Raw genomic sequence first — 14540 nt, 5'->3', positions numbered from 1 at the left:
GGCCACTGTCTGCTACAACAGAGCTTAGGCTTCAGCAGTCACAATGTTGCTTCTGTTGTCATTAAAGAGGACCTATGATACTTTTTGACTTTTATGACCTATAAACGTTGTTATAATGATTTATAGTCATGTTTAACCATACTAGCTTATCAAATAATGACGTACATGCATTTCGACGTATTCCCTGCTGACCGTCTGGGGTGGCTGTGCAGAGCACAAAACACTAGGGCAGCCGGTCGAGAAATCACGTTCAGAATTTCCGGACATTCTTTTCGTCACACAAGCGGATGTTTCCATGTATGGTAATGCTGCTCAGGCAAGCTCCGGCCATGCCCCCACCTTCTTCTCTGAAATCTCCCGCTCGAGCTACTGAAATTGTTCCGGAAGGAAGGTAACCAATCACAACGGAGTGGGGTTTGCAGGAGGGGGGGGGGGGGGGGGGGGGGGCGGAGAAGCACAGAGCCAAGTGTGGAGAACACTGCTGTGCTCGCTAGGGTGTGAGGAAGAGTGTCCCAAAAATGTACATGTTTTTTTGTGATGTGATTCGTGTCAGGTTGCTCTATAGCAGTTTTTAACAAGAAATGAAGACCAGAAAAGTAGTATAATAGGAGATCTTTAAACATCTAACAGTAACATTGTGCATGAGTCTTTGCTTTTAGAACTGAAGAGCTGCTCGAGTGCTTCCTCTTACACACACCACTTCATTGTGACGTTCCAGAACACATTAGGCCATAAGAGGTTGCTTCTAACCATAATAAACTGGAACAGTAAATCACCCCATCACTCTGCCTGCCTCTCCTTCTTGTTAATATCCAGCTAGTCCAGTGTGTAGCTCAGTCATGTGATGACGGTAGTCCTCTCATGTCTTCCTTAAGGCTGTTACATACTCCGCAAGAAGAAAGAACAAAGTTCTCGGTGACAGAGCTGCGAGAAGTTCTTTCTGGTCTGGCATTACATACTTCACGAGAACTCAACTGCCGAACTCCTCACCGCGGCGCATTGTTACCATGGTAATTTGACTCAGTAGCGCCAGCTGATTTCACTTCGCTTTCCTCATTGACTTCAGACTGACCAATCACACAATAGTTCTCGGACAAGCTGCGAGAAGAAAGTTCAGCCCGGGTGATGTGTCGAGAACAAGCTGCGAGAACAACTAAACAAGAGCTGTGAGAAGAAAATTACGTCATTTTCTTCTCGCAACTCTGTCACCGAGAACTTTGTTCTTTCTTCTCGCGGAGTATGTAACAGCCTTTACTCTCTTGCTGCTCGTACATCAAGCCTCTCTCTGGTAAGGCAGAGCAGATTAGTGTGGAGCTTGGGGAACATCTCAACCTGTATTCATACTTTCTACAACAGGAAAGCGAAAGCCAACTGTGTTGAACAGCTGGTTCATCTTGGTAACTGTTTTCTTGGCTTTTCTTTCTAACCCAGACAGGAGCCTGGAAGACTGCTGATTGATGATCTGTACGGCTCCCTCTTCATCTCCCTATCTGAGGAGTGTTGTGCTGGCTAGCCCACATCCTCTGTGCTACTCACACAGGCAATGGTTTGCTTTCACCTGGAGCCTGGCTGAAGAGCAGACTGTGAATCTGATGACAAATTACCGCCATTAATCAAGTCCGGTGCATTCTTAGCAAAGTCGCTCTCATCCTTTTCCATTAAAGCACTGCAGTGAGTGAGACACCTTGCATTGGGCTCAAGCTGAGTGTCCCCTGTGGTCCCTGTTTACGCCATAGTCTCTGTATTAAAAATGATACTACTAAAGGATAACACTATTTTCACCACACTGCACGATGAAAAAGTCAATGCATGGTGCAGTGCCAGCGGCATACAGTATACTATAATAATGCTATTTATCATTTAAGAATGCATGCAACCACATAAGCCAGCCAATAACTAGAGCAGAGGTTTGCGCCAGAGCCAGTTCCATGAGCAGCACTCTACCTGAATGTTTCAGAAAGTGAATGCACTTTGAAAGTGAGTGGTATGAATGGTTATGTACCATGGGGGGTGGGAGGGTAATCCCTGTTGGAGTGTACAGTATCTGATTAATCATTCTACAGTACAGAATCATAAAGCATGTGCATATGAGCGCGCTGGGCCAAGGAAAGAGTGTGGGGTGACAGGGGTGAGGGGCTGCAGGCAGACCAGTGTGTGGGAAGAGGGAGATAAATGGAACTGTGTTCAACTCCAGAGTCCCAGTGGGTGTGGATACAACAAGAGGATGTGGAAGACAGCTTCAATAATGGAAGAAGCCAGAGCAGAGGTCGTGAAAGTTATGATTCAAACTGGGCTTTTTCTCCTGCAAGCAGCCGGGGAGGCAATGCTATCCTCTCATATAAACATAAACCATGAGCACTGTTCAAAAGTTCAGCCGGCTCTGGCATAAACTCCTTTTCCTTCACACAGCAGAGCCCTGTGACGCCTTTATGTCCCCCTATTTAACTCTTTTAGTAGGAAAATGTCAGTGGAAGCCCTCGTAATGACAGGATCTTTGTCTTATTTTGGAAGTGTCTAAGTTGAACTTTCCAAATGTACATTTATTTAGGTAAAAGTGGGTGTAATTATGTGATCAAGTTAAAGTTAACAATGGGTTTCCCTAAGGGGAAGCCCTGATGACGCTGAAAATACTGTTTACATTTGACCACATTTAAAACAGAAATGTGAAACAAGCTTGTTTGTCAGCTGATGCAAGAACTGCCTGGCCTCATCTCTTCAAGCTCTTAATTAGTGTACCAGGGTTCCCATTCTAACAAGCAACTTAACACTCTGTCTCCTTCCTGTGGTTTAAATGAATATTGCAGCCAACTTCATCAGTACGTTGAGTCAAATCTAGCGTTGGGATTAGAAATAAACCCTAAAGACAAGGCCAAGTCTGCTTTTAATCATCTACAGAGCAGACTACACTATGCTTTATGACTGTAGTGTATACACTGCCCGGACAAAAAAAAGTCACCACCTGGATTTTACTAAGCAAATAGGTAAGAGTGATTAATATGTTTCAGTTGGCAGCAAGTTATTTAACCCTAACTGATGCAGTGTATAGCTTCTTATTTCAACAACCATGTCAGGAGACATGTGCTGTGGTTTTGGAAAAGATGTAACTCTGTTTCAGAGGGGTGAAATTATTGGCCTGCATAAAACAAAGAAAACTCAGGAGAAGATAAACTACTAAATCATGTTAAGAACTGTCCAACGCATTATTAAAACCTGGATAGATAGTGGTGAACCGTCATCTCTGAGGAAGAAATGTGATCGGGAAAAAATCTTTAATAATCATGATGGGAGATCACTTAAAATAAAAACAAATATTTGGTGGAGTTAAAATTAAAAATATCGACAGTAGAACTCCTATGTTTAATAGTGAAAGTAAGAGCATTTCCACACACACAATGCAAAGAGAACATAAGGGATATGGACTATACAGATGTGTAGCCTTAAGAAAACCACTCATCAGTGAGGCTTATCAGGATAAAATGCTTCAATTTGCCAGGGAGCGTACAGACTGGACTGTGGAGCAATAGAAAAAGGTTGTGTGGTCTGATGAGACCAGATTGACCCTGTTACCCTGTGCATCAGGGTAAGAAGAGAGGTGGATGAAGTGATGCTCCCATCATGCCTAGTGCCTACTGTACAAGCCTGTGTGGCAGTGTACAGTATGATCCGGGGTTGTTTCAGTTGGTCAGGTCTAGGTTCTAAGCAACCTTATGTGCCAAATAAAGCTTATCAAAATGTGTTACGGCGAATATGTGTCTTAATCAAAGCTAAAGATGGTCCAACAAGATATTTGAGTGTGTGACTTTTTGTTGGGACAGAGCAGTGTATAAAGTTGGAATGCAGGAGAGATCATCAGTCAAAATGTTGGCTTTCCTGTGGCACCACCTGCTGGAAAACAAATACCCCAGACACGTATGCACCACCTTTAGGAGTGGGAAGTCTTAACCACCTGACCAATGCTGTGTAAAAGTAGATATAAGATCTATTTGAAGGAAAGATTAGTTGCGGGTTAAAATAAGTCAAATCGACTGAAAAACATTATCTGTAAGTATAGTAGCTGAAGAGAGAAAAAAAGACTAGTTGCAGTTACTGTAGGTTGACACAATAATTAGGATGAGAGCCGAGTCCTTATGGAATGATATTTTTGATGTCATACTGCTGTCGGGCATGAGTCTTACCTGAGCAAAGAGAAAACACTGTAGGAGTTCCTGACTGAACTCTGGTCCACCTGAAGCAGACTGTTTTTCTTGCGCTCAGACGGATCCTGAAAGAGCCACATGTCAGTGTGTCAGAAGCCAAACAGTGTCCACATAAAGCTAATGACATTAGGACTGGCTATTCCATTATGATGCAGAAAAAAGGACAAAAGGCTGTACCTTCTGATCAAAGTCAGCTGCATAGTATCCGTCGTTCAATCCAAATATGATCTCATTTGGATTCCTGGAGCGAATCTGTGAAGAAAAGGCAAGGCAGCAAGAGGCTCACTGCTGGGAACAAAGGACAGCGGGCATCTGGATGTGCAATAGACTGTGTGCTATCTGTTTAAGAGCTTTGAAAAATGCTTTCACTGTGAAAGAATGCCAATAACTTCAACTTATTTTGCTTTATTTCACAATGCTTCATCATATCAGAGGTTGTACGTGCAGAGAGCCAACACAACCTCCTAAATTCTTCAAAAACAAATGCTGAACTAGGACAAATAATCCGAGACTAGCGCTGCGTTTCAATTGTCGTTCAACATGCCCTCGTTCACTTGCCCTCGTTCACTTGCCCTCTGGGGAATCCCCGCCATCATAAGTGTCGTTCCAATTGTCTGGAAACTGAAGTGAACTTGGTGAGATGGACCCTCGGAGGGCTGAGTGATCGAGTGAACATAGATGGTCACTCCGAGGTGGATATCACCCACAGTGCATTGCAGATCTTCTACTTCTTCTTCTTGTTTTATCTTCCGGTAGACTGTTTGCCTTTAGGGACATTGTGGCCACCTGCAGGACATATATATAGGCTATATATTTTCCAAAACACCTCAATAAGCCTATCCTATTTCCATAGGAACAATTCAGTGAATACATTGCCGCTATAACGCCGACGGCTGGCAGTTAGTAGGGCAATTTAAAACAGATGTTTTTGGTTGAAACTAAGGAAATATGTCCGACCAAAAAATGTACAAGTGTAAGTGACACTATATTGATAATCTGTTTAATCATGTCGAAATTCAATGTTTGTCATGCTGGAAATGGCTTCATGCAATATACTTTAGCAGAATGTTATAATTTTCTATTATTTGCATTCAGAACTTACTATGTAACTCACGGTCCATTGCGACTACAAGGGCAAGAGGGTTCCATTTAAATCCTCTGCTCCTCCCCCGCCCACTCTCCCTCCGCGCTCCAAGTTCCCTCCGTGCGACGTATGCTGTTACGTCATACCATTACCAAGGGCTGAGGGGAAGTGAACCAGGGGAAGTGGAACTACTAATGAAACACAGCGTAGAACTCCCATGTTCAGACACCTCATATTAGCACACGTTCCAATGCTTATTACTAAGTGTACAGATCACTCAATCAATGCAACACTTTAACATCATTATTCTGGTGAGCAGTGTGTGTGGAGAGGAGTGTCTGTTAGAGGTGGAGACTGTTTACAGACAGGAGTGTTATTTTGCACAGCTTGATGTATTTTTGATGATGAAATTTACATGAGATTGAAATAAACAAAACAAATGTAGTTGATACGGATGAAAAGGAATAAATGCATTGAAGAACAGTCACTGTCATCATTTGACCTGGTTAAATGTAAGCTTTACTTTAGAAACCAGACTGCATTACATTACAGTTAAACAGCTAATTCAATAAATAAAATGAAATGTTTTCAAACGTTAGTTTTTCTCTGGTGGCTATTTGTTTTAATCTCCAGGCAGATTGTGTTTTGATGAGCATGAGTTACTGTTTGACCGCAGTATTTCATTAAGAGCATTTTATTCTTAATGCTTTGATGACCTTAACTGTGATGTATAACCTCATTTGATAGAGATGTTTTTCTGTTGTGTGGATTTTGAGGCCAATGTAAGTACAAGCTTTTTTTCTGTTTTGCAAATTGAAACACTGTTGTGAAAACTGAGCCCAAGGAAAAGTCACATACTGTAGAACACATGTTCCGGACTGACACATGTTCACCTCATGTGTTTGGACTTACATCTTCAGATTAGTAAAAAACAATTACTTCCAATTTGATCAGACACTGCACATGCCCTGTAGTTCATATATATATTAGATATTGTTGCTGGTTCCTAACACACCGGAACCCTTGTTACAATAAAATATATAATAAAAAGAAAGTGCAGCATTGTCATATTGACATGCATGGTTGCTGACCTGCTGCCCTGTGTATCTGAGGCCATCCAGATTGACCCTCCATTCTATGAGCAGCTGGTACTGTTCCTCTTGTCCTCCCCAGATCCTCACCACGAAGCAGGACACTGAGGTGTCCAGGAGCTCCGGCAGCATGCCAAAGTCCAGGCTCCGCCATGTTGGATTCTGACACACACAAACAAGTGGAGAGTAGTGACTGGGTGAGGATCATCAGTGTATCTTAAGAGAGTACATTCATACCTGATAAAACAGCTGATCAGCACAATGACAGATCTATTCCATTCAGTAACAAACCAACATAGAACTATGAAGCTACAGTTTATGTAAGACAAAATCGGTAACACTTTACAATAAGGGTACATTAATTAACCGTGTGTTAATGCTAAGCTATTAACGGTTAGTTAATGGCATAAACTATGCTTTATTAACTAATGCTTGGTTATGCATTAACTAACAGTTAATCAATGTACCCTTATTGTGAAGTGACAACTCAGGTCCATACAAATGTGTGTATTTCTTATTTTTTTAAATCCTGAAGCATAAGAGAAAATATCCCCCGTAAAGTAAGTCAATCATCCTGTTCTACATTGACCTTAATGTCCTTGAGTTTCCAGACTGGCAGCACTGAGCACTGATTCTACAAAGTGCTGGAGCCATTTACATCATTCAATTATGTTTCCCTCAATCAGAGGGAAAAGCTCCTGTTCTGGGTCACCTTCAAGGACAGGCAGGAGAGGAATGTCAAAAGTGTACACAGTGAGAGGTGTGTGGAGAGTCAGTGTACAGGGTGAGAGGTGTGTGTGTGTGTGTGTGTGTGTGTGTGTGTGTGTGTGTGTGTGTGTGTGTGTGTGTGTGTGTGTGTGTGTGTGTGTGTGTGTGTGTGTGTGTGTGTGTGTGTGTGTGTGTGTGTGTGTGTGTGTGTGTGTGTGTGTGTGGAGAGTCAGTGTACAGGATGAGAGGTGTGTGTGTGTGTGTGGAGTCAGTGTACAGGATGAGAGGTGTGTGTGGAGAGTCAGTGTACGTGTGTGTGTGTGTGTGTGTGTGTGTGTGTGTGTGTGTGTGTGTGTGTGTGTGTGTGTGTGTGTGTGTGTGTGTGTGTGTGTGGAGAGTCAGTGTACAGGATGAGAGGTGTGTGTGGAGAGTCAGTGTACAGGATGAGAGGTGTGTGTGTGTGTGTGTGTGTGTGTGTGTGTGTATGTGTGGAGAGTCAGTGTACAGGGTGAGAGGTGTGTGTGTGTGTGTGTGTGTGTGTGTGTGTGTGTGGAGAGTCAGTGTACAGGGTGAGGTGTGTGTGTGTGTGTGTGTGTGTGTGTGTGTGTGTGTGTGTGGAGAGTCAGTGTACAGGGTGAGAGGTGTGTGTGTGTGTGTGTGTGTGTGTGTGTGGAGAGTCAGTGTACAGGGTGAGAGGTGTGTGTGGAGAGTCAGTGTACAGGATGAGAGGTGTGTGTGTGTGTGTGTGTGTGTGTGTGTGTGTGTGTGTGTGTGTGTGTGTGTGTGTGTGTGTGTGTGTGTGTGTGTGTGTGTGTGTGTGTGTGTGTGTGTGTGTGTGTGTGTGTGTGTGTGTGTGTGTGGAGAGTCAGTGTACAGGATGAGAGGTGTGTAGGGGGCTTACAGTCAGGAGTGGAAGCATAGGGGCAGTGAAGTTTGAATGAAAACAGGAAGAGACACAGGAAAGGTTTCCCTTGACACACGGTGGGGGGAAGGAGACAGGAGAATACTAGAGAACAACTGTCAGCAAGGATGTTCAAGTCAAATGGAGGAAGTGGGGCTGACAGGAGGCATGGCTCCTGCAGTGCATTATAGAGTGTGTCTACCCAGGATACACAACTGTATGCCTGGAAAGCAGCTTAGGTCAGCTCATGACTGGGCAGCAAGCCCAACACTAATGGCTGCTTCTATAGCTGTGTGCAGGATCATGTGCTGTCATACAACTGGGTGATTTGCACAAACGACTTATGCTAAGAGAAAGTTGCGTAAGGGAACAGCACATTCATGTTGATAGAGGTCTGACATTGTGTCCAATGAGGCATGTTTCACATTGCTGTACTAGAATATAGTGAAACAACAGGACCAGGAGGTGGCTGAAGGGCAGCAGGTATAAAGGTCATAAAACACACAAGGTTTGTCCTCCTTCATTATGGCATTGTACTACCAACCACTGCAACAGCACGCTGCAGGTAATGACCACACCCTGTACCTAGCCCAGAGAGAGCATGAATCCTTTGAAGGTTTAAGTTAAGTTTACTTACCAGTGAGTCTCGTATAACTTCACTCTTGTAAAAATCTAAAAAGAGATAGAAGAAAGCTGATTAAAAGAAAGAAGAAAACACTCATGTTTAATAAAGCCTAAATACAATGCAGATACACACCACCCACTGTAGTATAAATGTCATCTTGACTAAATGCTTTTTAGAATATGACCAGCACATTCTGATTCACAGCAATGAGCCATACATCTAAAGCAACATGTACAGTCCCCTCCATAAGTATCGGAACAGTGAGGCCAATTCCCTTATTTTTGCTGTAGACTGGAAACATTTGGGTTTGACACCAAAAGATGAATATGAGACAATAGCTCAACATTTCAGCTTTCATTTCCAGGTATTCACATCTGGATCCGATACACAACTGAGAAGATATCATTATTTGTAAAGGAACACCACATTTTTAGGAGAGCAAAAGTATTGGAACAGATAGCCTTTAAATAAATTCAAGTGAATAAAACGTACTATTTTATCGCAAAACCTTTGCTTACAATAACCGCATCAAGCCTGTGACCCATTGACATCACCAAACTTTTGCATTCTTCTTTTGTGATGATTTTACAGGCTTTCACCGCAGCCTCATTCCGTTGCTGTTTGTGTTAGGGGGTTACTCTCTTAAGTCTCCTCTTTAGCAGGTAAAATGCATGCTGTATAGCGTTTAAGTCTGGAGATTGACTTGGCCAGTCTATAACCTTCCACTTCTTGCCCCTGATTAACTCCTTTGTTGTGTTTTGGGTCATTATCTTGCTGCATGATGAAGGATCTTCCAATCAGTTTGGTTGCATCTTTCCTTACATTGTCAGACAAAATGTTTCTGTAGACTTCTGAGTTCATTTTGCTGTTGCCATCATGTGTTACATCATCAATGAAGAATAATGAGCCCGTCCCAGAAGAAGCCATGCAAGCCCAAGCCATGACATTGCCTCCACCGTGTTTCACAGATGAGCCTGTATGTTTGGGATCATGAGGAGATCCTTTCTTTCTCCAAACTTTAGCCTTTCCATCACTTTGGTAAAGGTTCATCTTGACAACAACACAGTAACATATGATGGCAACAGCAAAATGAACTTAGAAGTCTACAGAAACATTCGGTCTGCCAATTTAAAGAAAGATGCAACCAAACTGATTGGAAGATGCTCCATCATGCAGAAAGATAATGATCCAAAAAAACTGCAAAAACAACAAAGGAGTTCATCGGGGGCAAGAAATGGAAGGTTTTAGACTGGCCAAGTCAATCTCCAGACTTAAACGCTATAGAACATGCATTTTACCTGCTAAAGAGGAGACCGAAGGGAGTAACCCCCCAAAACAAACAGCAACTGAATGAGGCTGCGGTGAAAGCCTGGAAAAGCACCACAAAAGAAGAATGCAAACGTTTTGTGATGTCAATGGGTCACAGGCTTGATGCAGTTATTACAAGCAAAGTATTTGCGACAAAATATTACGTTTATTCACTTTAATTTATTTTAAGTCTATCTGTTCCAATACTTTTGCTTGCCTAAAAATGTTGTGTTCTTTTTCAAAAAATTATATCTTCTCAGTTGTGTATCAGATCCAGATGTAAATACCTGGAAATGAAAGCTGAAATGTTGAGCTATGGTCTCATATTCATCTTTTGGTGTCAAACCAAATTCCTTTATTACAGCAAAAATAAAGGAATTGGCCACAATGTTCCGATACTTATGGAGGGGACTGTATATGGATCACCTTTAAATAAATATACTCCAACAGAGTGGATCAATGAAACTCCATAACGTACAGATGACAGTGTCCCCATATGGAGACACTTTGTTTGTACATATTTGGCCGGTTTCGCAAACATGGATTACGCCTTAGTTCTGGACTAAATTCTACTTTCAATGGACAATCTCCATTCAAATCTTCATTTAGTCCTGGACTAGGCTTAATCCATGTCTGTGAAACTGGCCCTTAGTGTCCAAAATCATTGCCATTTTAAGGTGAACTGTCTTGTTGACAGTTGACAATGAGACATTCTCATTATGTTGACTGATTAATGCCTTGTTTGCACTGAGCGATGTGGTTTGGGATGGCACGGTTGAGGTCAGCAGGACTACGCTAGATCTGGCTTGCGTTTCCACCAGCCGACAGCACCTTAAAGATCCTATATTATGCTATTTGTAGGGTTCAGATTCTTTTAGAAACTGTTTTCATTGTGAAGTGTCCAAAAATCTGAAGATATTTGAAGACATTGCTGGATGCGACTGGCACCCTAGTGTTGAATGCTGGGTCTAAATGCATGTACATCATTATTTGACACTTTGGTATCATTTATCACACAGCGGTTTATCTCTTAGACGGAAAATGCTTCTATCAACCAATTAACGGACTGTAGTGTGAAGCTCCACCCATTTGGGACTCTTTGAGGTGGCCAACAGAAGGGTCCCAAAAATACGTGCAGCTCGGCTCGCCTATTTTGGGACCCTTCCCAACTTTTGACAGTGGAATCTAGGCCGCACCAAACCACACCACTCAGTGGAAACGAGACAAACTCAACCATCACTAGCTATATAATGACAATTATATCAATACGGATTTTCGGATCGGTCTCTCAAACTATTCTGACCATCTTGAAGCTGAATAAGAGAGCAACGTTTCCAAGAATACAGTGCTCAGAGATTTGACCCCTGCCTGACCTCTAGATATGCGCTCTCCTATGCAGAGGTGGAGGGTGAAGTACGTGTCCAGCAGTGGGGAACCATTCCTGTTGACGATGTTCCTGGCTGCAATGCTCCGGAGGTGACGCAGCCGTCTCTGTTTGGCAAAACAGAGATAGAGACAGAGCAAGGGTAAGGATGACTTAGGAACAAATAAGAAATGTATTGTATTTTGTGTCATTATGTTCACATTGTCATTGATACTATATATCTAGGCTGCTCTGAAATCACTGAATCCTAAGAAGATCAATGAAAATACCACCTTGTCATCCTAAAATAGCTGTTATGTGTAATGCACAGGGTCAACAGCAGCTGGGACAGTCTGCTAGAGACGTTCACTGTAATAGAGACATGATGTCTTCATGGTAGAGCTTCAGAGTAACCCAGTTAACTCACCAGGCAGGGTCATAGTATGACAGTCACATGAGAAATGTGTCCCATAATGCATTACTGACTTTCTTAACCAATCCACTCACAGCTAACACCTGCACGGTTGGGATATTGATTCAAAGACATGCTTTCCAAAATCAAAAAGAAGGGAGGGAGTGTGTGTGTGTGTGTGTGTGTGTGCGTGCGTGCGTGCGTGCGTGCTTGCGATAAAGACATTTGGCAACACCCTGCTTAAGGCACATTAGCACAGCACAGCCCGGCCTCTCTCCCGCAGCCACACTGAGACTAAATCTAAATCATGGGTTTCCCTATAAGATTAAAAGCCCAACAAAACACTGATTGTTCTGTACAGGACTTGTAACCCCCCACCCTTAAAAAAAAACGTCAGTGCATATTTCTGAATGTTATAATGTGGAGTACAGGCAGAAAGAATTGGTTGAGTACACGCTCCAAAATAAAACTAGACTATCTCAGAGCCCTTATGCTAGAATACAAGTCCAACAAGATAAAAGTTAAGAGCACAATTAATTGACCAATGACCACATGTCATGAAGTGATCAAAAAAGTCTGATGGCAGAGTGAATAGTTGTGTCACAATCCTTCTACTGAACGAGTAGAAAAAAAGTTTTTTACTTACTGACCTGACGGACCTTTGCAAGCTATGAGCAATTGAGCATGGCTGGCCTAGGCAAAAACATGCATACAAATGTATTCTACGTGGTCTTTACTCTTTCTGTTTCAATATAAATGCATTAGCGCAAACTAAAGGGATCCTTCAAAGAGCACATTGGGTTGTGAATGTTAACAAATTGTGGCACGCTTTCTTTCCTCAGTGCATGCGACAGGCATGTGATGTGACCACACTGAACACCGTAGTATGGCATGTTCTCAGTTACTCTTTAAAAATAATTTTTAAAAAAGTGTTTAGTTTTATCTTATTCTTGTCTGAATGGGACACTGGGTTACTCTGTTTATTAACATGAATGTTGGCACAGTTAGCTGTACTGGTGTAAGAATAAATTACATTGTAGGCCCAATGTAAATCATCATCAATCAACATAATGCTAGTATGACATATTGGAGTAGATCATAATAGTGCCCAATGAGACGATGCTGAACTTTATTCTGTGTAAGGTGACAACAACATTACACATTATGACTATTTAATACAGTAGGGCAGGCTATGCAAGACCCAAGAGGTCAACTACATGAAAACATGTTGCAGTGCTTGTAAGATATAAATCTCAGAACGTTTTGATAAAATGCACTCAGATTTTCACAATGAATGTAAACAACTAAACTTATATCCACCATCTATGCACTGCAGAGTGACAAACTGTAAAGATACTCTGCTGTAGATATTTGAATTCCTGATGTGAACTGAAGTGTTTCGATGTTGGTTTATAGCTAAGACGAGTCAAAAAGCCCCCGACTCACTGCATGCAATCAGCTTTTGTCTCTTCAGCTACAAGTGGAATATGAGTGTCAGCCTTGTGAAGATGACGGCCTGTTCACTACAATAAATGCCTGGAGTCTATGAGAATCTGATAAACCGATACTAGTCTGGGGTTAGTAACAGGAATGAATGAATGAATGAATGAATGAATGAACTGGATACCTCAACCAGCCTCCAAAATAATTTCACTCTATGACACTTCTAAAGAATCCCCGGGATACAGTATGCGTACATTTAATTAGGTCATGGCCTTGATATTTCTATACAAATCATAATAAAATGGACAATACTACATCACAGGAATGACATATACTACCATGGTTCCCCTTCAATTGGGCTGTACCCTGCTTGCTGACATATCCCTAAGTTAAGTTCCCATTAGCAGAGGCATGCTAGCTTCGTTCACAATTGAACGTGTAGGTTGATATTATACCCTAAAAATATGGCAACACACTTAAAAACGGTCTTGAATATGTCTAGTGCCAGCCAGACTGGTTACGTGTGTCTGCGGTGTCAGTCCAGTTCTCTTAATGATCAGTAATCTAGCTAAATGCAAGCTAGCAGTTGCAGGCTAACTAGTTAGCCTAACGGGCCTGTCGTGTCCAGGCAGCGGCATAAACTAGTACACAACACACCGTAGCGGCCCTGTCAAAGCTTCCCTGAGTTCATTTGAAAGCAGCTCGTCCATTATTAGAGATAGGAGACTCGGCGTTTACCTGCTGGGACGTGAGCTCTACGTGTAAGGCTCGAGAGGAAGAAGCTCCGGAGCTGGTGACCGAGGCGGCGGGGATGGCGAGGACCCGACCGGTGATGGAGTTCATCCTCCTGTCGGCAACTAGCGGCTCCCCCTCATTCAACTGAACATCCCCTCTGACACAGCCAGCACACTTGCTTTAGAGTTTAAGACGCTCCAGACAAACGCCAGAGACACGCAGACACGGCTGTTCGTGTAAAGGGCTACTACCACCACAGCTGTCAGCTAACCCACGGGACGTAAACAAAGTACAGGCTGTTTTGCTACACTCGGTTCGGAAATCCGTCTCCGGTTGGAGATGCGACGCCTCGGCTGATGATTGGCTCAAACTACTGTATATCATGTTAAGGCGGGGCCTGCTGCTGGAAACTGGCGTTACTATTGGTTGTACTGTTTATCTTCAAGGATGGGGCGGGTCTCAGCTGAAATCTGTCAAAACTGCATGAGGAAGTTGCATAGTAGGCCTACAGCGTGACTTCCAGGTGACAGTTAAACTGTGACCACGATGCCGTTTATCACTAACAGTCCCCGCTAGAGTTAGTAGGCCTACATGAAGTGACGAAAACTATAGCCTACAACATTAGGCCCATATCTCACCGGCCACTTTATTAGGTAGGCCGACACCTGTTCAAT

At 42.7% G+C, this 14540-nt stretch overlaps 1 protein-coding gene across 1 annotated transcript in view; it reads right to left on the bottom strand.

The window, feature by feature from the left end:
• uvrag (UV radiation resistance associated gene) overlaps positions 1-14150 on the bottom strand; it is a 147827-nt gene extending 133677 nt beyond the window's left edge. The window contains exons 1-6 of the mRNA XM_080040620.1: positions 13870-14150; positions 11287-11404; positions 8618-8652; positions 6372-6533; positions 4374-4448; positions 4176-4261 (exon numbers count right to left, since the gene is read on the bottom strand). Of these exons, the coding sequence (XP_079896746.1) occupies positions 4176-4261; positions 4374-4448; positions 6372-6533; positions 8618-8652; positions 11287-11404; positions 13870-13974 (581 nt within the window). The 5' untranslated portion in view covers positions 13975-14150. The remainder of the gene's footprint in view (positions 1-4175; positions 4262-4373; positions 4449-6371; positions 6534-8617; positions 8653-11286; positions 11405-13869) is intronic.
• Between the last annotated feature and the right edge of the window lie 390 nt (positions 14151-14540).

This window comes from Ammodytes marinus (assembly GCF_949987685.1).
Source record: "Ammodytes marinus genome assembly, chromosome: 14".
Lineage (NCBI taxonomy): Eukaryota > Metazoa > Chordata > Actinopteri > Uranoscopiformes > Ammodytidae > Ammodytes > Ammodytes marinus.
Note: the sequence above shows the minus strand (reverse complement) of the source record. Positions and strands in the feature narration are given on the sequence as shown.